The sequence below is a fragment of the Coregonus clupeaformis genome, chromosome 24 (genome assembly GCF_020615455.1).
Source record: "Coregonus clupeaformis isolate EN_2021a chromosome 24, ASM2061545v1, whole genome shotgun sequence".
Taxonomy (NCBI): domain Eukaryota; kingdom Metazoa; phylum Chordata; class Actinopteri; order Salmoniformes; family Salmonidae; genus Coregonus; species Coregonus clupeaformis.
In genome coordinates this window covers 46,199,430-46,222,436 of record NC_059215.1, presented here as the reverse complement: position 1 = coordinate 46,222,436, position 23,007 = coordinate 46,199,430, and the positions used below count along the sequence as shown (strand labels likewise).

At 41.6% G+C, this 23,007-nt stretch overlaps 1 protein-coding gene across 2 annotated transcripts in view; it reads left to right on the top strand.

The window, feature by feature from the left end:
• The first annotated feature begins 3,751 nt into the window (after positions 1–3,751).
• Positions 3,752–23,007, top strand: part of LOC121538609 (poly(rC)-binding protein 4-like) — a 40,976-nt gene continuing 21,720 nt past the window's right edge. The window contains exons 1-3 of one of the 2 annotated variants that reach the window (XM_045207253.1): positions 3,752–4,029; positions 20,964–21,171; positions 21,531–21,554. In XM_045207253.1, coding sequence (XP_045063188.1) covers positions 21,064–21,171; positions 21,531–21,554 — 132 coding nt within the window. In that variant the 5' untranslated portion in view covers positions 3,752–4,029; positions 20,964–21,063. Of the gene's footprint in view, positions 4,030–20,960; positions 21,172–21,530; positions 21,555–23,007 lie in introns of both variants that reach the window. The other variant, XM_045207252.1, reaches the window with a different exon arrangement.

Below are 23,007 nucleotides of genomic sequence, written 5' to 3'. Positions count from 1 at the left end.
TTGTGTGGACAGACCACAAGAACTTGGAATATCTCCGCACCACTAAGCGTCTCAATTCCAGGCAAGCTAGGTGGACCCTGCTTTTCACCCGGTTCAACTTCTCCCTCTCATACCGACCGGGATCCAAGAAAGTCAAGCCAGATGTGCTGTCACGACGCTATAGTCCCGCAGCTACCCCCCCGCAATCCGAGACCATCCTTCCCACCTCGTGCTTGGCGACGGCACTCAGTTGGGGTATAGGGAAGCAGGTCCGGGAGGCGCAGCGTTCCCAGCCGAACCCCGGGGGGGGGGGCAGATAACTGGATGTTTGTTCCTGACGCTCTCCGCACCGCGGTCCTGGAGTGGGCCCACGCCTCCAGGCTTGCCTGCAACCTGGGATCCCATCGGACCCTGGCCTTTGTGCGAAAACGCTTTTGGTGGCCTACCATGGTTCCTGACATCTCTGTGTTCGTCGCCGCCTGCACGATCTGTGCACAGAACAAAACTACTCGGCAAGCTCCGGCTGGTCTCCTCCAACCTCTGCCTGTTCCTCACTGTCCCTGGTCTCACATATCCCACAGGTCTTCCCCCGTCTGATGGCAACAACGCCATCCTAACAGTTGTGGACCAGTTTTCCAAAGCTGGCCACTTCATTCCTCTCCCCAAGCTACCCTCTGCCAAAGAGACGGCCCAGCTCATGGTGCAGCACGTCTTCCGGATCCATGGACTCCCAGTGGACATGGTCTCCGACCTGGGGTTCTCGTCCCGGTTCTGGAAGGCGTTCTACACACTCATTGGGTCGTCGGCCAGCCTGTCCTCCGGTTTCCACCCTCAGTCCAACGGCCAGTCGGAGCGAGCCAACCAAGACCTGGAGACGACTCTGCGCTGCCTGGTCTCCGCCAACTCCACCACCTGGAGCCAGCAACTAGTGTGGGTCGAATACGCCCACAACACCCTTCCCTGCTCTGCCACTGGTATTTCGCCCTTTGAGTGTTCCCTGGGTCAGCACCCGCTCTTCCCGGAGCAGGAGGAAGAGGTTGGCATACCCTCGGTCCAGATGTTTGTCCGCCGCTGTTGTCGTACCTGGAGGAGAGCCCGGTAGGCTCTTCTCAAGCCCACCTCCAGGTATCGCTGTCTTTCTTAAGTTCCTGTTTTCTAGTTTTCCCGGTTTTTACCATTCTGCCTGCCCTGACCCTGAGCCTGCCTGCCGCTCTGTACCTTGTCACACCACCCTGGATTATTGACCTCTGCCTGCCCTGACCCTGAGACTGCCTGCCGTTCTGTACCTTTTGGACCCTGACCTGTGCCTGCCCTTGACCTGTCGTTTGCCTGCCCCCTGTTTTTGTAATAAACTTTTGTTACTTCGACACTGTCTGCATCTGGGTCTTCTCCTGAAACGTGATAGCAAGTGTTGCTCTCATCATTCTTGCTGCCTCCAGTTCAGTAGCCATACCTGCTAGATCAGGTGCGAGTGTGGTCTCAATTAAATAGAGTAGGCTATAACCTATGAATGGGCGGAGAAACACGGGGCAGTTATCTTTCCAAGGAAATGTATTTCCTAACTAGGCCTATGATTATATAGTTTACTACATTGCCTAGAAATAGGTCTAAATATTGATCACCCATATTTCTCCGTCTGAAAATCTTCCCACTCCTAAAAATTAGGCTATAAAAATAGCTCAAGAGAAAGTGAAAGTCTCTCCAACTCATCTAGCATATTGGCTGATATACGTAGCTCAGTAATAAAATATAAGGGCCATGTGAGAATCTCTGGTAATTCAACCTATTTCTGAAGTTATTTTTGCGCATTTGACATTGCCTATAGGGCGCAAAATTGCTGGGACCATGGCTGGCAAGTGAGCTGTGTCACATACGCCTAAAATAACATTGCGGGACTGGCCTACAGCCAGTAACCTTGGTGTCTTCTTTGACCCTGACCTAAACCTCAAGCTGCATTTATAGAAGGTTGTCACTGTAACTCTTTGTATAGTCCTACAGAAATCACTCTATCTTCTACAGTTCGTTGAAAATGCTGCAGCTCGACTTTTAACAGGAACCAGAAACGTTTACCACATCACACCTATTTTAGCTTCTGTCTACCAGTCACTTTTAGAATATATTTTAAAATTGTATTAATCACGTTTAAGGCTTGGTTTAGCCCCATCCTATATCTCTGATATTTTATCTCCCTATGAATCAGGATGCAGCCTGAGATCCTCTGGCAGGGTACTGTTGACCATTGCAAACTCTATATGTTGAAAATGAAACGAGATTGGGCATTTGCCATTAGGGCGTGTAGACTTTGGAATGGTCTGCCAGAGGAGATCAGGCTTGCAGATTCAGTGCCTCTTTTTAAATCCCTGCTGAAGACACACTTTTATAAAGATGTGTTAAATGTATGATTTCAATGTATGATTTTAATTAGCTGTCTTTGTTTGATTCTCCTTCCTCCTGTCTTTGTTTTCGCTCATTTTATTGTATTATTTTATGATGTGAAGCACTTTGTTACTTGTATTAAAAAGCACCATACAAATAAAGTTATTATAATTAAAAGTATTATTATTTGTATTATTATTTTTATGTGGATTGTAATTTGTTACAATAGTATTACACTGTATTACCAGTTTTGATAACACGTATTTTGTCTATTCGAAATGTCACAAACTGTATGCATTTGATTATATACTCAACCATTCTTCAGTCACTCAGTTAGCACTGATGTTCTGCACCTAGTAGAGTGTGTCTGTCTGTAATCAGTGAAATTAATGAAGCTGTCATCTTCCAATTAACCAGATTTTCCCCTGACTGATGAGGACCAAAGGACAGAGAGGCTGTTATCTGATGTCATGCTTCACAGTCAGGATTAGGTTTGCAAAAATCTGGAAACTTTGAATACATTTCCTGTATTCCAGAAATCCTGGTCGAAGGTTTCCGGATTTCCTACTGATTCCCTCCTGATTCCGGAAATCCTCCAACCGCGATTTCGGGATAACCAGGGAATTTATTGAAAGTTCCAGGAATTTTGCAACCCTAGTCAGGATATTACTAAACCATTACAGACTTGACTGAGAATGTATGACTACCTCATAGCATTTTGGGGGAAATGGAAACTACTGAGTTTTTTTTTATAGGTGGCTACTGACCTGTCTCTAAATCACCTCACAGAGTTAAACATCATTAACCATAATTGAAGTCAACGAAATACAACATAGCCTAACTCTCTCTCCGTTGCATCAATGAGAAAATTCATGATGAGAAATGAAAATGTTGCAGCAATAGAACAAGTTACAGTTCAATATGACTAGCTGAGGAATTCACTAGATGGCAGTATGAGAGCAAGTAGTAGGATAGCATATTTCTGGACCGCACACAGCGGACCTCCACGGGTTGGCATTAGACAAACCTTTTACACTTTTAACTTCGCCAACGCTCTGATACATTGACAGGATAAAAGTAATCAAGTATTGTGTGAATTGATGGGCACTGGTCCCAATTCCCAAGACCTTGAACATATTAATGATTAGGCTTTTAATTATTTCCAAGGAGCTAGTCTACATGACCAAGCAAATTTTCCGTAATTGTCATCCTCTTCAACATGAGAGAAAGACAAAGAGGGCTCCCATCAATCGAAATAACCGATTGGTCATGCGACAAACAGCGGGGAGCGTGAGATGTGCACAAATTCATGCAGGGGTCCCATGGGATAGCCATCACACTTGCCCTGAGGGACAGAGCACCAACGGAGACAGGAGTGGTTGGATAGTTGGGCAGACTGTTTTACCCAGAGTGCACTGTAGGCTACACACTGAAAACTTCACTTGGTTCGCGTAGCGATCCGAAAGGGTGGTCTGTCATTCGTTTCGAGCTGCATGCATCTCGCTCTATCCACGCACAAGCGCCTTGCACTCACTCCCGTTTTATTCCTTCAGCGTGATACAGGGAGGATAATCCGTGTAAACGCACTGTGGACTTTAATGTGTACAAACCCTGCTTTATAACGATTCATGGGGATACTTTAGAGGAAATCTTGACGACCCTGCATGTAAACAGGTAAGACACGATTTTTGAGTTAACGATTCAAACGGCCACTTGTTATTTTTCTGGTGAATGTGCAATGATTTCTCCAACTTCAAACACCTCTCCTGTAATGTCTTGCTGTGTCTTCCTATTCTCAAATGCTGAACTATTTCAATTAGTGATACAAAACTCCCTTGAGGTGTAGATTGGATCATTCATGAATGGCTATTAACAAATAATATATGAAATAAATTATATGGCAATATTTGTTCTCACTTTGACAGCTCACTATCATGGTATTTTTCCCGACATTGATCATCCTTGTATTTTCTAATGTGGTCATTGAATTTGTAGGAATTAAAATTAGGCTACACATCGGTGTATTTTTTCAGTTATCATTTTCTGCATAGAAAATAAACCTGAAATGGGTGCCATATAAAGACACTTATTTTGAGCTGAACTCCACGACAAATGGTACAATCCCGACATATGCGCTCAAAGAACAACAGCAGTAGTTTATTGGGATTGAGGACACAATTGGCCCCTTGTTAATATACCTCTTTGTGATAACGAAAGATGACCCAGCTGCCTATAGGCCAGTTCTAGCTGCACAAAGATCACGCTAAACAAGAATGGCGGTGTGGGCGCCTGCTTGGTGCTGAGGCGCGCGTGTATGTATGTGTGTGCGCGCGCGTACGCGTGTGACAGGCGCATCATTCACTGGCATGCCTAATTGCATTAGTCTCCGGCTGGACGGAAAGACTAATCAGTTGACCAAAATGTAAGTGCCCCAAGGAAAATTGTACTTGCAGATTCCACTATCATAATTTGATTTTGGCTTATACTGTATGTATTTATGAATTTTTTTTCAACACCATTATGCTGCCAATGGTCAAACAGCTTGGTGATTTTTTTTTTTAAACACTAAGTGAAGTTAAGCTCATGTTTTTTTATTTAAAATATCCTTACTAAATGAAACTCTGGTAACAAACAATGTTATTAAAGAACAAGCTACTAAAATATTTTCCTATACCAAGTATTATTTTAATCAGCAATTCTAATATAGTGGGTTCTCTGAAATGCACAGGACTGTATTGTTACGTGTGTGTGCGGCGTGTGTGTGTGTCAACCATCATTTGTTTCATTGGCACTCTAGGTTTACTGTTTCTCAACCTCTTTCAACCTCTTGCCATTTAGGAGAATTGTAATTAAGCAAAAGCTTTACAGTGAACAAAGGGTACACAGACACAGTCAGGCATGTAAATAAAATCACGAATCAGATTGGAAAATGTTTTAGTGATATTTGAACATTCATGTACACTTATGATCTGACCTTCGTCAAAGTACTGCAATGCTGCTACCAATATCAAAAATCAGCTTGATGTTGGCATTAGAGCTTTGGATCTCCTATTGTTAGGCTATGGTTCAACCCAGCACTCAGAGAAACAAACACGACAAAGGGAGTGGAAGAAACAAAAATATTTAATAAAAGTTAAAATTGTCTTAGTCCAAAAACAACTGAAGTAAAGGAACAGAGTGGGCTAGTCGGCTCCGGAGGAAGGAGAGGCTGAGGCAGGCAGGCAGGCAGGCAGGCAGGCAGGCCGACAGGCAGGAAGGCAGGCAGGTTGGGAGGTATGTCCGAAACTAAAGACAAAACAAATGACAGGTTAAGGAGAGTGGAGAGCCAGGCTGAAGACAAAGACAAAATAACTTTACTGGTGAGCCAAGTTACCGCTCTGGTAAGAACAACGATCTGGCGCCGGTGGAGAGCCATGCCCCGAATTAGTAGTGCAGGTTGATTAGAGAATAGGATGCAGCTGCGTAGGCAGGAATCACTGGAAACAACCCGCAGCTGCACAGGAGAGGCAGATCCTGAGCACGCCCCCTGATCCACTCCAGACACACCCACATAAAGGGGACAAACACACATACAGATACAACAGACACAGAGGGGACAAAACAAGGAGGAAGGGAAACAGAAAAGGGAGAGACAAGCTGCCCACATAACACCTATTTACTGAAGCTGTGCACAAACAGCATATGCTCAAAGTCCTTTTCAAAGTCCTCAAAAATGTTGATGGTTTATTTTTCTTTGAAATTCTGTGTGTTTAGCAGGTTTATCAAGGCATAATAAGTTAGACCAATTATAACACAAAAGGCACCATTGAATTTTAGTGGATCAATCACCATGGACTTTCCAGGAGAATAAGGTAAATTAAATAACATCCGCATGTGGATGGTCTGATTGATTAGAGAAAGCTTGGTACCAACTGACGCTCCTTTATGCAATTAAATATGGAGAGCTTCCTGTATTCTGTTTTTGTGTCTGTTTTCAGTCTGGTCAATCCTACTACACTCCTGGAAACCGGTATGACGAGAGACATAAGTCATGCATATCAATGATCCAATATCAGGCATCTTTTCTTATGTCATCTTTCTGTAAGCTGAGTTTTTGACATTATTTTATTCTACCAGGAGATCTCGAGGTTAAGAACCTAATTTCCGAGAGAGACCTGGCATTAGTGCATGCTTACATACAGTGTTCCTACACAGAGAATCACAGTATTAGCTTGTCATTTAAATAATTATCTCTCTGGGATGATTGTTTGTTCATTGAGGGAATATAAGGATGAGATAGAATACCCCCCATAGAAAGGTGATCTTTCCCTGGAAGATAGTGACGATCAATAAAGGACAGAATGGTGTGTGTCTGTAAGTGCGTGCGTGCATATGCGTTTGTTTGTTTGTTTGTGAGTCGGAGAGAGACAGAGAGAAGGGTAATGTTTTCCATGTCTGTCCGTCTATCCATTTATTTCTGAAAGAGAGAGATGGAGAGTCACTGCTCACTCAGAGACAGGGAGAGAGGGAGAGAGACCATCAGGCATGGCTGACGCTGACTCTCAACCTACATGTCATTCCTTAATGAACTCCAAGAATCAAAGATCTAATAAGGAGTGGAAGGGCCTCTTCAATAATAAAACCCAATCAGCATCTCTGCAGCAGCAGCAAGCGCTGAGGGCTCAGAAGACTCATAAATAACAGACTCTAGGCCTGACACATGCTGCTCCAATGGCTGGGAACTGCCAATACCCTTCCTCATTTACAACCAGGCCCTGCCTGCTCAGTCAGAGGTAAATAAGCAATGTTCTAGTCAATGAGGATGGAGTCATCACGGTCTCGGTAAGGCTGTGGAGTATAGACAGTAGCTCTGCTTAATTGGTGTAAACTGTAGACCATGACCACCTATATGGTGACTCTGGGTAATAGTTTTCAGAAGAGGAGGTAAAGGGAAGTGGGGATCTTGAGATGATTTGTTTTAAAGGATGCAGGCTTATTAGGTGAGAGTCATAAGAGCTAAACTGAGTCATACAGATTATATTCAAAGATTCAATTCAACCATATTTTATTGTTCTATACCATATTATGTCCTGACTGTTGATTTGTATTAAAATATAAAGGCTCGGCCTTGTTGACATAAAAGCAAAACAATAATATTCAGAGTCAGCTATGTTTTTAGTAATGTCTTGCATTTGTTGTCACAGAGGTTTTCATATTACACATATACATTTTTTCTTTGTGTATTTTAGACAAATCTCTTGTAGCAATGAACCTGTATTTGAGTCCATAACCTGTGTTTGTCAGTGTGTAATGAATATAGACTCTGTAGGGAACAACCAATGCCTCCCACATCCTCGATTTTAAAATAGATTTTGTGTTGCAAGTACTGCTTTCTTTATCAGATGTTTTGAAAAGATGTGTGAGCATTGTAGAACAGCTCCACTATGAAATACTACCAATTTAGAATGCATTGATCTGTGAACAGTTCTTCCCCACATACCTTCATAAGGCTTGAAGAGTGCACAATAAATGTAGCTCTTTTTTTTTTAGCATCTTGTTTAGCTATGAAGAGTTTCTCTTGACTAAATGCAATGTGATAGTCTTGCTTCCTTTCCAATCCCAGGTTTGAACCCAAATAGCTGACAGCCGAGGGGAGTCTACCCTTCATGAAAACACTACTGTATCTATTGTGGCTCTGGTAGGCGCATCACACTGCACAGCCAAGCCCCATGACTCCTCTCTTGCTGCACTAAGGGCTCAATTCAGCCTAACCTGCTCTGCAGTATTTAATTTTGTCAAATACTCTGGAGTAGTTCTTTGGTCAAATAATCACAGATTGTTTTACTACTGCTACTACTGCTACTACTACTACTACTGCTGCTACTACTACTACCCAAGGGCGGCGCACAATTGGTCCAGCGTCGTCCAAGATAGGGGAGGGTTTGGCCGGCAGGGATGTGGGTTCGTTTCCCACGGGGGGCCAATATGAAAAAAATAAAAAATAAAAAACATGTATGCATTTACTAACTGTAAGTCGCTCTGGATAAGAGCGTCTGCTAAATGACTAAAATGTAAATGTAAATGTACTACTACTACTATTACTACTACTACTACTACTACTACTACTACTACTACTACTACTACTACTACTACTACTACTACTACTTCTTCTTCTACTGCTACTTCTTCTACTAATACTACAACTAATAATACTACTACTGCAACTACTACCAGGTGGATTCCTCTAAATATTTCTAGTTTCAGATTAAAAAGTGTGTGTGTGCGAGCAGTAGTTTGTAACAAAGACACTTTGTAAACATTACAAAGTTGAGTTTAATATAATTCCAGCCTAATGATTGAATTTCAGTCCCATGAGGATGGCTTATACAGCCCAGTATTTTACACTTTAATCAGTCAACAGACACTATTATGCAGAGTGACTTACAAGCTGTGCATAGAACCACAATGAAGAGGCTGAGCTGCTACAATAGACACCACAGCACTTCAAACGTAAGTGGTGTTAAGTAGTGTATGTATATATACAGTGCCTTCGGAAAATATTCAGACCCCCTGACTTTTTCCACATTTTGTTACGTTACAGCCTTATTCTAAAATGGATTAAATAAATACAAATCCTCAGCAATCTACACATAATACCCGATAATGACAAAGTGAAAACAGGTTTTTTGAAATGTTTGTAAATGTATAAAATAAATAAATAAAAAATACTTTATTTACATAAGTATTCAGACCCTTTGTTATGAGACTCGAAATTGAAAAAGGTGCATCCTGTTTCCATTGATCATCCTTGAGATGTTTCTACAACTTGATTGGAGTCCACCTGTGGTAAATTCAATTGATTGGACATGATTTTGAAAGGCACACACCTGTGAATGTCAGAGCGAAAACCAAGCCATGAGGTCGAAGGAATTGTCCGTAGAGCTCAGAGACAGGAATGTTTCGAGGCACAGATCTGGGGAAGGGTACCAAAAAATGTCTGCAGCATTGAAGGTCCCCAAGAACACAATGGCCTCCATCATTCTTAAATGGAAGAAGTTTGGAACCACCAAGACTCTTCCAAGAGCTGGCTGCCCGGCCAATCTGAGCAATCGGGGGAAAAGGGACTTGGTCAGAGAGGTGACCAAGAACCCAATGGTCACTCTGACAGAGCTCTAGAGTGGCTTCGGAACAAGTCTCTGAATGTCCTTGAGTGGCCCAGCCAGAGCCCGGACTTGAACCCGATCGAACATCTCTGGAGAGACCTGAAAATAGCTGTGTAGCAGCGCTCCCCATCCAACCTGACAGAGCTTGAGAAGATCTGTAGAGAAGAATGGGAGAAACTCCCCAAATACAGGTGTGCCAAGCTTGTAGCGTCATACCCAAGAAGACTCAATGCTGTAATCGCTGCCAAAGGTGCTTCAACAAAGTACTGAGTAATGAGTCTGAATACTTATGTAAATGTGATATTTCCATTGTTTTATCTGTAATACATTTGCAAACATTTCTAAAAACCTGTTTTTGCTTTGTCATTATGGGGTATTGTGTGTAGATTGATGAGGGGGAAAAAACAATTTAATAAATTTTAGTATAAGGCTGTAACGTAACAAAATGTGGAAAAAGTAAAGGGGTCTGAATGCTAATAGTGAGCTAAGGGGCTGTCTTAGTGACAGTAATCTGCTTTGCGGAGCCAATCTATAAGGCAGTGCACTAAATGAAGGTTTCTCTTTCAACCGGCCCTCTACATCAGCCTGTTTTTGCAACTGCGTTTGGGGGGAGAAGCTTTTTATCCCCCCCCCCTTCAGCTGCTGAGTGCCTGAAATATTTAACAAGGACTGCACTATTTTTGGATTTGTATTCCGTTTGTTATGTAATAACCTGTTGTGTTTCAACCCCACCGCACATGGTAGTGTTTTGCGTAAGTATGCCACTCTCAGACAAAGACTCACTTGGCAAACTGAGGCAAAGTGTGTTTTACCATTGAGGGGTGTGCTGCCATTGTCAATATGATGCAAGATTACTTTGAATGACGGCAGGGGTTGGGAATGTACAGTATGTGGCTCCAAATGCCATGCCATTATATTTAACATTAAGGTATTTTAGTATTGTGTGTCCTTTTATGCAGTAATTAGGTCTCTCGCAGGCTGTTTTGGGCCTCTCTGGGCAAATTGTTGCGTTAGATTTAATAACAACGTACACACTGAAAGCTACAAGCTTCTCATATCCTTGACTTCTTTTGTTCTAGAAGCTACTGATCTCCCTCTGTGTCTGTCTCTGTCTCTGTCTCTGTCTCTCTCTCTCTCTCTCTCTCTCTCTCTCTCTCTCTCTCTCTCTCCCCTCTCCTGAATGCTCTCTAGTGAGGTGTCAGATTCTCTGACTCATGCTCTGGGTGAAAGCAGGGGCATCATGCACCCCAAAAATCTGAGGATGGCTGGGGGTGGTCCGGAGGCGGTCTCTGCTCCCAGTCCGCATGCATTCCTGCAAACTATGCCATAATCATTATGCTTAATTCTATGTAAAAAAAATCTAAAGCCAACTTCAGAAAATTGCTATGTGGCTAGTAATATTACAGAGAAAAAACAACAAAAATATTTGTATTTTATTATAAACAGGACAAATCTGAGGGGGCAAGCTCCCTCATGCCTCCTATGGGCATGACTCCTCTGGATGGGAGGAAAGTGGGAGGAAGTGATGAAAGAGCAGATGAAGAGGGGAAAAGTCATTCTGCAGATAGAAAGATTGACCTTCATCCACTAAGAGGACTGAGATAAAAGCTTGAGTTAATACCATGCCAAAGTGTATTCAGTTCGATGCCAAAAAGTATTCAGAATTATGTATGGTGCAAACGCAAGCTCTCTAATAATCGAAGCTGTGCCATTGGAAGTGAAGACAAGGCAAATTAACCAAAGAAATACTAGCTTTGTTTTTGGGTCCTGTTTTCCAAAAACATAATCCAACTGCTTTAGTCAGTGATTTTTTTAACCAGTTAAGGATTACCCTATTCTTTTTGCATTAGAGCAGAACGGAAGTATGCTAGATAATCATCTGCACTGGCACTGCTGTCCCCACTACCAAAGCCAGTATAAATATAGCCTCTGACACTGTGTGGGAATGGTGGAGGAATGGTGGCGTATAACGTGAATGTCTAGCAACCCAAAGGTTGCGTGATTGAATCTCATCACAGACAACTACTTTTCAATTACTTAAAATGTTTTAGCTACTCTGCAACTACTTAACATGTTAGCTAACCATTCCCCTAACCCTAACAATCCTTTTAGCTAACCCTTCCCCTAACCCTAACCTTAACCCTTTAACCTAACTCCTAACCTTAACCCTAACCTTAACCCTAGCTAACGCTAGCTAACGTTAGCATTAGAATTAGCCCTTCTAGCCAAAATAAATTGTAATTCGTAACATATCATACATTTAGCAAATTGATAACATGTTGTACGAATTGCAATTCGTAACATATCGTACGAATTGTTATTCGTAACATATCATACGAAATGGATGATGGACATCTACAAATGAATACATACCATACGAAACGTAACATATCATACTAAATGGAGTGTGCCAGATTTAAGTACAGAATAATATGAACTGCTCTGAGACCAGATTGGGAACCAGCAGCCACTTGGAGCTAAGGGTTGACATCACAGAAACATGGACTCTGTAATGATCATTAGCTATCTGGATGTTTGCCTTGTATTGTTTGTTTCTCTCATGCTCTACTGAGAGGAACTATGGTTTCGTTATTGATGACTTCACACATGCCATGAAAGCAAATACCTTACGAGTGGCATCATCAAGTGATCACCGGAGACTTTTGATGTTGTGAATGTCAACCAGAAAGAATGACAGTTCAGTTCGCTCCCCTGTTTTGCTTGTTTCCACTCAATGTGATCTCAGAGCATTACGAATTATTCTCTGTGTAAATCTGAGACACTCCATTTAGTATGATGTATGGTATATGTTAATTTGTGGATGGCCATCATCCACTTCGTATGATATGTTCCGAATTACAATTTGTATGATATGTTACGAATTGCAATTTGTACAATATGTTACAAATTACAATTCGTACAATATGTTATGAATTTTAAAAACGTACAATATGTTACGAATTTGCAAAAGGTATGATATGTTATGAATTACAATTTGTTGTGGCTAACGCTAACGTTAGCTCTAGGGGTTAGGGGTTAAGGTCAGTGGTGGAAAAAGTGCCCAATTGTCACCCAGAGCAAACTTGAGTAAAAGTTAAGATAGCTTAATAGAAAATGACTAAAGTAAAAGTAAAAGTCACCCAGTAAAATACTACTTGAGTAAAAGTCTAAAAGTATTTGGTTTTAAATATACTTAAGTATCAAAGTAAAAGTAAATGTATAAGTCATTTCAAATTCCTTATATTAAGCAAACCAGATGGCACAATTATATAGTTTTTTACATTTACGGATAGCCAGGGGCATTCTCCAAAACTCGGACATAATTTACAAACGAAGCATTCGTGTATCGTGAGTCTGCCAGATCAGAGGCAGTAGGGATGACCAGGGACGTTACAGTTGCCAAACGTTCACATTATATGCCCACCCATCCACCCTCCTTTTGTGTTTGCCTTAAGTAACGTTCTATCTTATGTAACCATACCAAATGTAACATATCATACTAATGTGAGTGTCCTGGATTTACCTTTACTGTGTTACATCTAGTGTATGAGACCAGTCTGTTTCACTGGGTCTTGTTGTGCATTGCTAGCAAATGATGAGTCCCTTTCACAGTGCACGAGCTAGTATGGATTGAGGGCTGACAGGACAACCAGAGACAACTGGCATTTTATGTAATGACAGAGTGTCATACTGACTTTATGGTATCAGTTGTCAACCCTACCCTACCCACTAATAATACAAATCAAGCTCACAAACACCTGTCTCATGATAGTGTCAGAGAGGGCTGTCACTCTTCTTCCTATCTTTCTCTCATCGTTATGTGTTTCTACAAGTTGCCATGACATAATGCATCACTTAATATTGATTCCCTGTAGAATTCTGTGAGATTTGGGTGTTGTTCAATTCCATATCCCATATGCTATGTTTGCTCTGCAAGAGGAAAACTTGCTCTGACTTTATTTGTCTGAGAATTAACTCAGAGTACATGTGAAATATATTGCTCTTAGAAAACCACATCAGTGGAAGCACAAAATGAGCTAAGGCTCAAATGGCTAAGATGACCAGCCAGCAGTGTACCAGGGCAGGACAGGACTGTTTGACTCCTCTCTGCGGCAGTAAACTGGCTTAAGTAGCAGGAGTGAATACTGGATCTGATACAGAGGGAAGGATAGAAGAGGGAAGCCCCCCCGTGCAGAGGTTTGACCCCTCCCATTAGAAGTGACAGAGAAGGAGACAGTGATGCTGAGAGATAAAACACTGGTCTTTCATTTCAAGTCTGTCTTGTTTCTTTGCAGCCTCTCCATCTCACTCGACCCTTCGCTTTCTTCTCTTTCTCTCTCTCTCTCTCTCTCTCTCTCTCTCTCTCTCTCTCTCTCTCTCTCTCTCTCTCTCTCTCTCTCTCTCTCTCTGTCTCTCTCTGTCTCTCTCCTGTCTCCTGTCTCCGAGGAGGGAAAGTGAAAAGCAGTTCAAGGAACCGTTACATCCTCGAGTGGAACCTAATTTCTTTAAACGTCTTTAAGTTTAGAACTGGCCAGATTGTTTATTTCTAGAGTATAGACTTATATTCAATTTCGCTTAGAGGTTCTAGAGAGTTCAGTCATGATTGGGGCTTATATTGATATTACAAAGCACACTGAAATAACTACTCTATTACATTTAAAAGACAATAGATACTGGCCTCCGTTTTACATACACATTCGATTTGACCCATTCCAGCTGGTTGCTTACGCATTCCACCAATTATGTTGAATATAATGGCCCAGACATCATTAAAGGCTGTGCACAGCTGCAGCTACAAACATGCTGCTGACACAGAGGAGGTAAAATAAGGTTGAGTTTTTGTGTGAAATAGGTGATTTTGACTTGTGTTTCCCAAATGGTGGTTTGCGACAACAAGTTGGGTTGCCCCTAAAAACTGAGTTGTGCCTTGATTGATACTAAGTTATGTCAAATAAATGTCCATTACTTTCAGTATGGTACCTATGGTACCCAATAGTACCTATAAGAATTCTGCCAAAGGCAACATCAAATCATCACCATCCACACTCTGTTCCAAAGTCATCCCTGTCTGAATGAACCCTTCCCCTTTATAGAGGTAGAACCTCTACCCTTTCACTCATGTTTGGAGCCTACTGCAACACAAAGACAGGCCGGGTGTTTCAATGGGTATGAAAGATGTCAGAGAAAATGGAGGAGGCGTGCTCCCTCATTAGGGTGTGGAGTGGACGAGTGGTGCCATTAGAACCCAAGTGTCTGACCACTCTTGTTTGCTGAAAAGGAACTGATGGGGCTGGAATCTGCTCTCTCCCTCTAAAACAGGGAGGCGTATACTTTTCTGCTGGTTAATGTGGTGCCGAGGTCTCTCTGACTTTCGAAAATAGCGGTGGCTGTAGTACATAATTTAATACATGAATTATGAATACCTTTCTTGCTATAACAATGGCAATGTTTTTTTTTTACATTAACTCACTGATTTTATTCAGTTAGACATCTTCAGAGTATGGATTAATTCTATGTCAATTCAGTTAACTCAAAAGGTGAATTGAAATTCAAGTCCTCATAAAATAATGAGTTATTTAAAATTAATCCCTTGAAATGACTGAAATGGGATTGAAATAGAATGAATCCCTTCGAGCCCTGTGTTGCTTATCTGCAGTATGAAAGGCATCATGGCAGTTGCTGTGGCTCCTAGATGACTCTTTCCCCTCCCTTCTAACATCTCAGCAGCTGAGGACCTTGTGATCAAAGCCTATCCTCTCCTGTGTTAAAAGTGGACACCCTCTCCCTTTGTGTGTGTGTGGGTAGGTGGATTCCTGTCCTCCTGCTGCTGTGTGTTATCATGCACTGTATGTGTGTGTGTACGCGTGTGGTGTATTCTTGGTATTTTATTAGGATCCCCAATAGCTGTTGCGAAAGCAGCAGCTACTCTTCCTGGGTTTCACACAAAACATGAACCATAACATAATAAAGAACATTAATAGACAAGAACAGCTCAAGGACAGAACTACATCAATGTAAAAAAGGCACACATAGCCTACATATCAATATATACACACAAACTATCTAGGTCAAAAAGGGGAGAGGCGTTTTTGCAAGGGGATGTTGCTTTATCTGTTTTTTTAAACCAAGTTTGCTGTTCATTTGATCAATATGAGATGGATCGGCTCTATATAATACTGTACGCTTTCTTGAATTTGTTCTGGATTTGGGGACTGTGAAAGACCCCTGGTGGCATGTCTGGTGGGATAAATGTGTGTGTCAGAGCTGTGTGTAAGTTGACTACGCAAACAATTTGGGATTTTCAACACATTCATGTTTCTTATAAAAAGAAGAAGTGATGCTGTCAGTCTCTCTGCAACTCTTAGTCAAGAGAGACTGGCATGCATAGTATTTATACTAGCCCTCTGATTACAATGAAGAGCAAGACGTGCCGCTCTGTTCTGGGCCAGCTGCAGCTTAACTAGGTCTTTCCTTGCAGCACTCAACCACATGACTGGACAATAATCAAGATAAGACCAAACTAGAGCCTGCAGGACTTGCTTTTTGGAGTGTGGTGTCAAAAAAGCAGAACATCTCTTTATTACGGACAGACCTCTCTCCATCTTAACAACCATTGAATCTACATGTTTTGACCATGACAGTTTACAATCTAAGGTAACACCAAGTAATTTAATCTCCTCTACTTGTTCAACAGCCACACCATTCATTACCAGATTCAGCTGAGGTCTAGAACTTAGGGAATGATTTGTACCAAATACAATGGTCTTAGTTTTAGAGATGTTCAGGACCAGTTTATTACTGGCCACCCATTCCAAAACAGACTGCAACTCTTTGTTAAGGGTTTCAGTGACTTCATTAGCTGTGGGGTTTTTATTTTATTTATTTTTTATTCATGAGTACGATGGCTCACTGTTCGTTGTTGGCATTTCCTGCCTAAGTTTGCCCACTTTGCCAATGAAGTAATCATTAAAATAATTGGCATCATCAAATGGTTTTGTGATGAATAGGACATCTGATTCGTTGAAAGATTGAATTTGAATTTGTTGAATTTGTTGAATTTGTCTTTCTGCGCATCATTTCATTTAAAGTACTCTAAAGTTTTTTCACATCATTCTTTATATCATTGATCTTGGCTTCATAATACAGTTTATTCTTCTTTTTGTTGAGTTTAGTCACATAAATTCTCAATTTGCAGTAAGTCAGCCAGTCAGTTGTGCAGCCAGACTTATAAGCCACTCCTTTTGCCCCATCTCTTTCAACCATACAGTTTTTCAATTCCTCATCAACCCATGGAGACTTAACAGTTTTAACAGTCAGTTTCTTAATAGCTGCATTTTATCAATAATTGGAAGAAGCAATTTCAGAAATTCATCAAGTGCAGCGTCTGGATGCTCCTTATTAATCACACCAGACCAACAAATATTTTTAACATCATCCGCATAAGAGTCACAGCAAAATATTTTGTATGATCTCTTATACACTATTTTAGAGAGAGAGAGTGTTTGGAACTTTGGCTTTCCTGGATATAGCCACTATATTGTGATCAGTGCATCCAATGAGGACGGATACAGCTTTAGAACAAAGTTCTACAGTATTAGTAACAATGTGATCAATACATGTGGATGATCTTGTTCCTGTAGTGTTTGTAAACACCCTGGTAGGTTGATTAATAACCGGAACCAGATTACAGGCACTGGTTACAGTGAGAAGCTAACTCTTGAGCGGACAGCTTGATGAAAATCAGTCAATATTCAGGTCCCCAAGAAAGTAGACCTCTCTGTTTACATCACATACAGTACACTATCAAGCATTTCACACATATTATTTAGATACTGACTGTTAGCACTGGGTGGCCTGTGAAGTGTGTGAACTGTGAAGTGGTCTCCCTTTCCACTTACACTATTTGTGTACGCAAGTTGACACCCTTTATTTTTTTTCTACTAAGAAATCTTAACTTTTTGTTGAAGGAGCCTCTAAAAGAGTAGTTATTCTTGTCAGTATAATAACTAAGGGGAAAGTAAAATGTATTTTGGGGTTCTTAGAATGTGTTTTGCATATGCCTTTAATAAAACTTTTTTTGTGAATATTAAGATCCACCCAAGTAATTAATTAGAATTGAACCAATCGTAAAAGACTGTCAATTAGACATCCCAACAGGACTGTGTATCTGCCTTAGCTGCTCTCCACCCTGTCTCCGCCCTGTCTCCACCCTGCCTCCGCCCTGTCCTCACCCTGCAGTGCAGTCTGGTACCTCGCTAATTCCCCATGCCCTTAGTTCTGAGTAGATTTGAGTTCTAATTTAGAACAGAGGGGCTCTGTTCATTCTGGAACGCTGGTGCTTGGGATTTTGGGAATGGGTTAGTTCAGAGGCTCACCACACCACCCCCTCACCTCGCAGACAGATCACATGCCTTGTTACCAGTCCAGAGAGCAGCACATAATGATCCCTCCACCCATTAACTCCTAATGCAATAAAGCGCTAACATTTTAGCCGTGCCCTACAGCATAATGAAGTTAGCGCGTCGTTACGTAAATGTGTGTGCCATGATAATCAGATGTGTTTCGGAGCATGATCCAGAATGCACACAAAGGTTTCTTCTTTTAAAGATAAGAGAGTGAATGTTTGTTTTTTCTGTTTATCTGTAGTCAGCCATCTGGCCACTATTTTGTGTAACGTCTTGGAGATAATTGTAAAGGACGTCACACTTCTTGCTTAGCAAGTACCGTTTCCTCCCGATTCGGTCCATACCTGGCACAAACTCAGAACCTCTGCCTTGCTAGCACACGTGACCACCCTCCGGAAGCGTCTTACCAGTCGGCGCCACGTGAAAAGCTAGCGATTCGCTGGCGCTATTGGAGACACCTCAGGCTGAGGAGTAAGTTTCACACATCCTCATGTGCTTCATGAGGCGTGAATATATAGTAGTAGATTAGCCTATATAATCTTATCAAGTCAATCAATCAAATGTATTTATAAAGCCCTTTTTACATCAGCAGTTGTCACAAAGTGCTTACACAGAAACCCAGCCTAAAACCCCAAAGTCAATCCATTGTGTCTCTTTAAAAGCAGATTGTTTCTAGACCAGTTCATACCTGGCCGAGGCTGACAGACCAGCATTGCAAGGCTGTGCCGTGGTCATGAAAAGGACACCACAGGGGCTTAGGCAAGCAGCAGCCACGCTACCATATGATAGATAGTCAGAGAGGGATGGCATGTTAGGTTTAAGCCTCGGCATGCATACATTACATAAATAAACAGATAGCTAGCACCCCTGGCTGTTGTGTGAAGACAATAAACCTGCCTAGAATGGGGTCCTCTCAGAAATAGCACCTCATCAAACAGCAGCCTCCCTTTGATTAAACATGACCTCCACACATATGACATACCCCAACGTGCCTGCACAAAAACAACACGGGACACATTTACATCCACATGCCGCCCTAACACAGTTTGACACATTTATAAAGGGATATGAAAATGCTGGCTAATAAATAAGGAGGCACCTGCTGGAAGTCAGAGGGAGCGATCGTGTTTCTCAGTGATAGCTCCAACACTAGGCCAGCAGCAGCATACTTGGGTATTGTAGGCTAGGTGGAATGCACTTGGCGGACGGTCAGCAGCGTTCCTATTAAACAAGTGGCCTTGACCAAACAGGGAGGATGGGATACGTGAGTCACTCTACAGGGGACAGGTGCAGAACACAATCCACATGCAGGGACTGCATCGTCAGCTGGACTGCTCTGAGTATCTCAAAGAGCGTCATACAAATTAGACGTATCATTATTAGTGTTAGAGTAGAGGGCTGAGACTACTGTGTGTGTCTGTGAATTATTATGTGGACTGCAGACTGCAGTTGGGGTCGATTCCAATTCATTTCAGGAAATGAATGCAATTTAATACATCACTTGAAAATACACATTTTAAAACATTGGCAATTTTCCGTTTACAATTGTATTGTTTTTTCACTACTTCCTGAATTGGCTGGGGCTGGAATGGCATTGAGTGAATGACTCTGGAGAATAACTCGATAAACAGTGATTTATCAAAATCACCTAAATGTTATGGGGTAATTTCACAGTTCTTCACCTGTTCTTTGGGACTGTGCGCTCAGTTTGCTACTGGTGCAGCAGTCAGCTAGATATATAACTAACCATGTACTTCCCCTGTCTGGGATGACAACAGTCAGAAACCACCATAAATCAAGAGGAAATGTTAACATTTCCATAAGCCCTGTGTGCCTAGACCCAGGTGACTCACACAAAAATCACATGTCACAAGAACTGACATGAACCCAGTGTACCCAGTAGTGCATTGATCATATTGGGGTCAGTGCAAAGGCCTCTCATTTGCTAGATGTGTTGCACATGTTTTAATCTCTGCACTATCCATATTTTTGATTTCTTTCTCACTGATGCTGAGCGTATCTATTTCTGTGTATTACAACCTACCTAGTCTCATTGTCAGAGCACACACAACACAACACAGCACAGCACAACTCTCCCCTCAATCAATAAGCTGAAAAACTAAAAACAACTGGAAGCTGTACTCTAATTAAATGCACTTGTTAAAACCAAAGTGCTATTGTAGCCTACAATTAAAAAGTCTGAAAGGAACAATCATTTGGGCTCAGTCTCTCTCCAACCTATCTGATTATAGGGAAGTCAGCTGCCAGTTAATCAAGGGCCAGTCAGTCTCTTCCTGTACTCACTAACACTCAGTTGTTGTCTATTAGGGCCCAGTCAGTATGAAAATGTATGCACTCACTAACTGTAAGTCGCTCTGGATAAGAGCGTCTGCTAAATGACTAAAATGTAAATGTCTCCCCGCTAGCCAGAGTGGACTGGTACCCTGCAGCAGACAACAGCACTGCTAGGAGTCAATAGCCTGCTCACACATTGTTCCTCATTATGACTCTGTTATCAATTTACAATTACCTCAGATGGATGGGACCTTGCTGCTTCATTATCAGTGGTTTAATTGATATATGGTTTTAATGTGCACATTGATGGGCAAACCAGGCAAAAGGATATTGTGAATTAATTTGAGCTTTATGTTGTGTTCAGTGCCTACTTCGGTTAGTTCATAATGGTAACCTTAGAAATAGCTGTCTATCTGCATACTGTATTCACTCTCTGTGAAGTCCACAATGTCTTTGTAGGCATACTGTTAGTTAAGCATACTGTTAGTTTATCACTCTGAATTTAGATTATTTTTCAAGCATCTTGTATTATGAGATTGAGATTTGATGGTGGCTCTGCCTTAGGAATGCCTTGTCATGCAAACCGGATATTTTCTCCATTGACTTCCTATTGCAAGTGACATTCTAGTTCATATCACGTCATTAAAATGTTGGGGTAAAACAACACAACAAATCAGTAACAGTGTTTGTATTGATATCTAGTTGTATTGATACCAAACGGGTATCAAATCTGACATAACGCATTTTCTTTACGTTGTCTCAGCAGAGCTTTGAAGGACTGGGGAGTGACAGAGAAGAGAGAGAGAAAGAGCAAGAGGGAGCAGCGGCCTTCATCTGACAGCGTGACCATTGGATGACCCTCGTTCATGCGTCTCCCTGTGTGCAACTCCCACATCACTATGAACTGTGAGCAGGACTTTGGAGACGGGGGCCTGGGTGTGACCCTCACACTCCGACTGCTCATGCACGGCAAGGTACGTATGAGGTGATGGTTTAATTGAATGGGAATATCTGGGAATATATAGAAATAGTTGTAGGAAGAACGGTAGCCATATAGGAATTATCTGTAAGGGATTAGTTAAGGTATTAGGATTCAAATATAGGATGTAATTACAATATGTAAATTATTTTCCTACTGACTCGTGTCCCTGCTCTGCTTTGTCTGTAGAATTTAAATAATACAAATGAGAGATTTGGTTAATATATTTATGTTGATTTAGCACATAAAGAGGTCATTAGGGTATGTTTAAAGGAGTCTATGTTTAAATATTTCAATAACTCTTGTATTTCTTACATTTCTTAATCTTATTTTTTTTTCTCCTGACATTTTTAGGAGGTTGGCAGTATCATAGGCAAGGTGAGAAGGTTTATATTTTTCTTCAATTATTTATGTTATTTATAACTCTTTTCAGAAGAGATACAGTATTCAGAAGGGCTTTCTGATCCCTTGTTATCACAAGGGATGCCTATTTTCAGATCAATGAAGACTATTTCTAGAGTTAGATTAATGTTGTACTATAAATTGTACTATAACAAAAGATATGGGAATGATCCTCTATTAAAAATAGACAATTGAAACCATGCCATTTTGTAAGTATTCATAAACCAATCTATGTGGACTGATTTTCCAAATCAGTCAATGTCTTCCCATTCTATTGTAGAAGCCAAACAAACATAAGGCCTCCTGACACACTTTGCTGACTGTATTTCCCCATCCCAAATGTAATTGCTTCAAACCAACCCACTTAAAACCTTCTCCATCCCCTAATGCAGTACGGTAATCCATCAAACAGAAACATTAGTGCATTGACTGCAAACCTCCGGTTGAAACTGAGCTCCAAAAGGCATATTACTGTCAGACCCTTGTGATCAGTTTAGTGTCTGCTAGGAGGGGGTGTAGGGTGCTCTCTTCCCCCTCGCTGGCTCCCACTAGCCCTACAGCCTTGTAATAGAACACAGGCTAAGAGAGAAAGAGGGAGAGAAAGCAGGAAGAGAGGGATAAAGAAATATGGGGAGAGAGAGAGAGTGAAGGGACGACAGGGAAACCGATACAGAGGGGATGGGAGATTGAGAAAAAGAAGGGATGAGAAACAGAGAGGGAGAGAGAAAAGACAGAGAAAAAAGGGGATAAATAGATATGGAGAAGAAGTGGGAGGGTGAGAAATGCTGTGTGTGGCTCATGCTGTGCTGAGACCGGTAACCAGGCTCTCCATCCAAAGCATGTGTGTTAATAACTCCATTCTCCCTCCTCTCAGTCCTCATCTCTATCTCTTGGCTAGCCTTCAGACCAACATCCTCTACAGTATCCCAAATTACACACTAGCATGCTATTTAGTATGAAATAACAGTGTGGCTAAGTACACAAAATAGTATGGTAGTGTTTCTATTAGAAAACATCCAGTTGTCAATGTCATGGGTGTAGGAGGTGGAATCATTTGGAAGCAGGAAGAGAGAATGACTTGCTGAGGCAATCTAAAGCTGGCAGAGGATGTATGACAGAGATGTGACTTAATTCTACTCCTGAGCTTGGGTGGTGTGACTGACTGGCTGGCTGGCTAGCTGGCTGCTGGCCACACAGAAAGGATCTCACTAGGACAGGACAGACATTAGTCGATAATAGAAGAGTAGATATAGATGTGAATAAAAAGAGCGCAGATTGAAGTGAAAAGGGGTATATATTTGATACATTTTGGATGTGATGAGAATACTGTATATCAGTGGCCTTGTGCTAAACATCTCAGACTGAAAGAGCACTCTACTTTTCTATTCCATGACAGCTTAGATTACTTCTCAATGGAGGGGAAATGTAG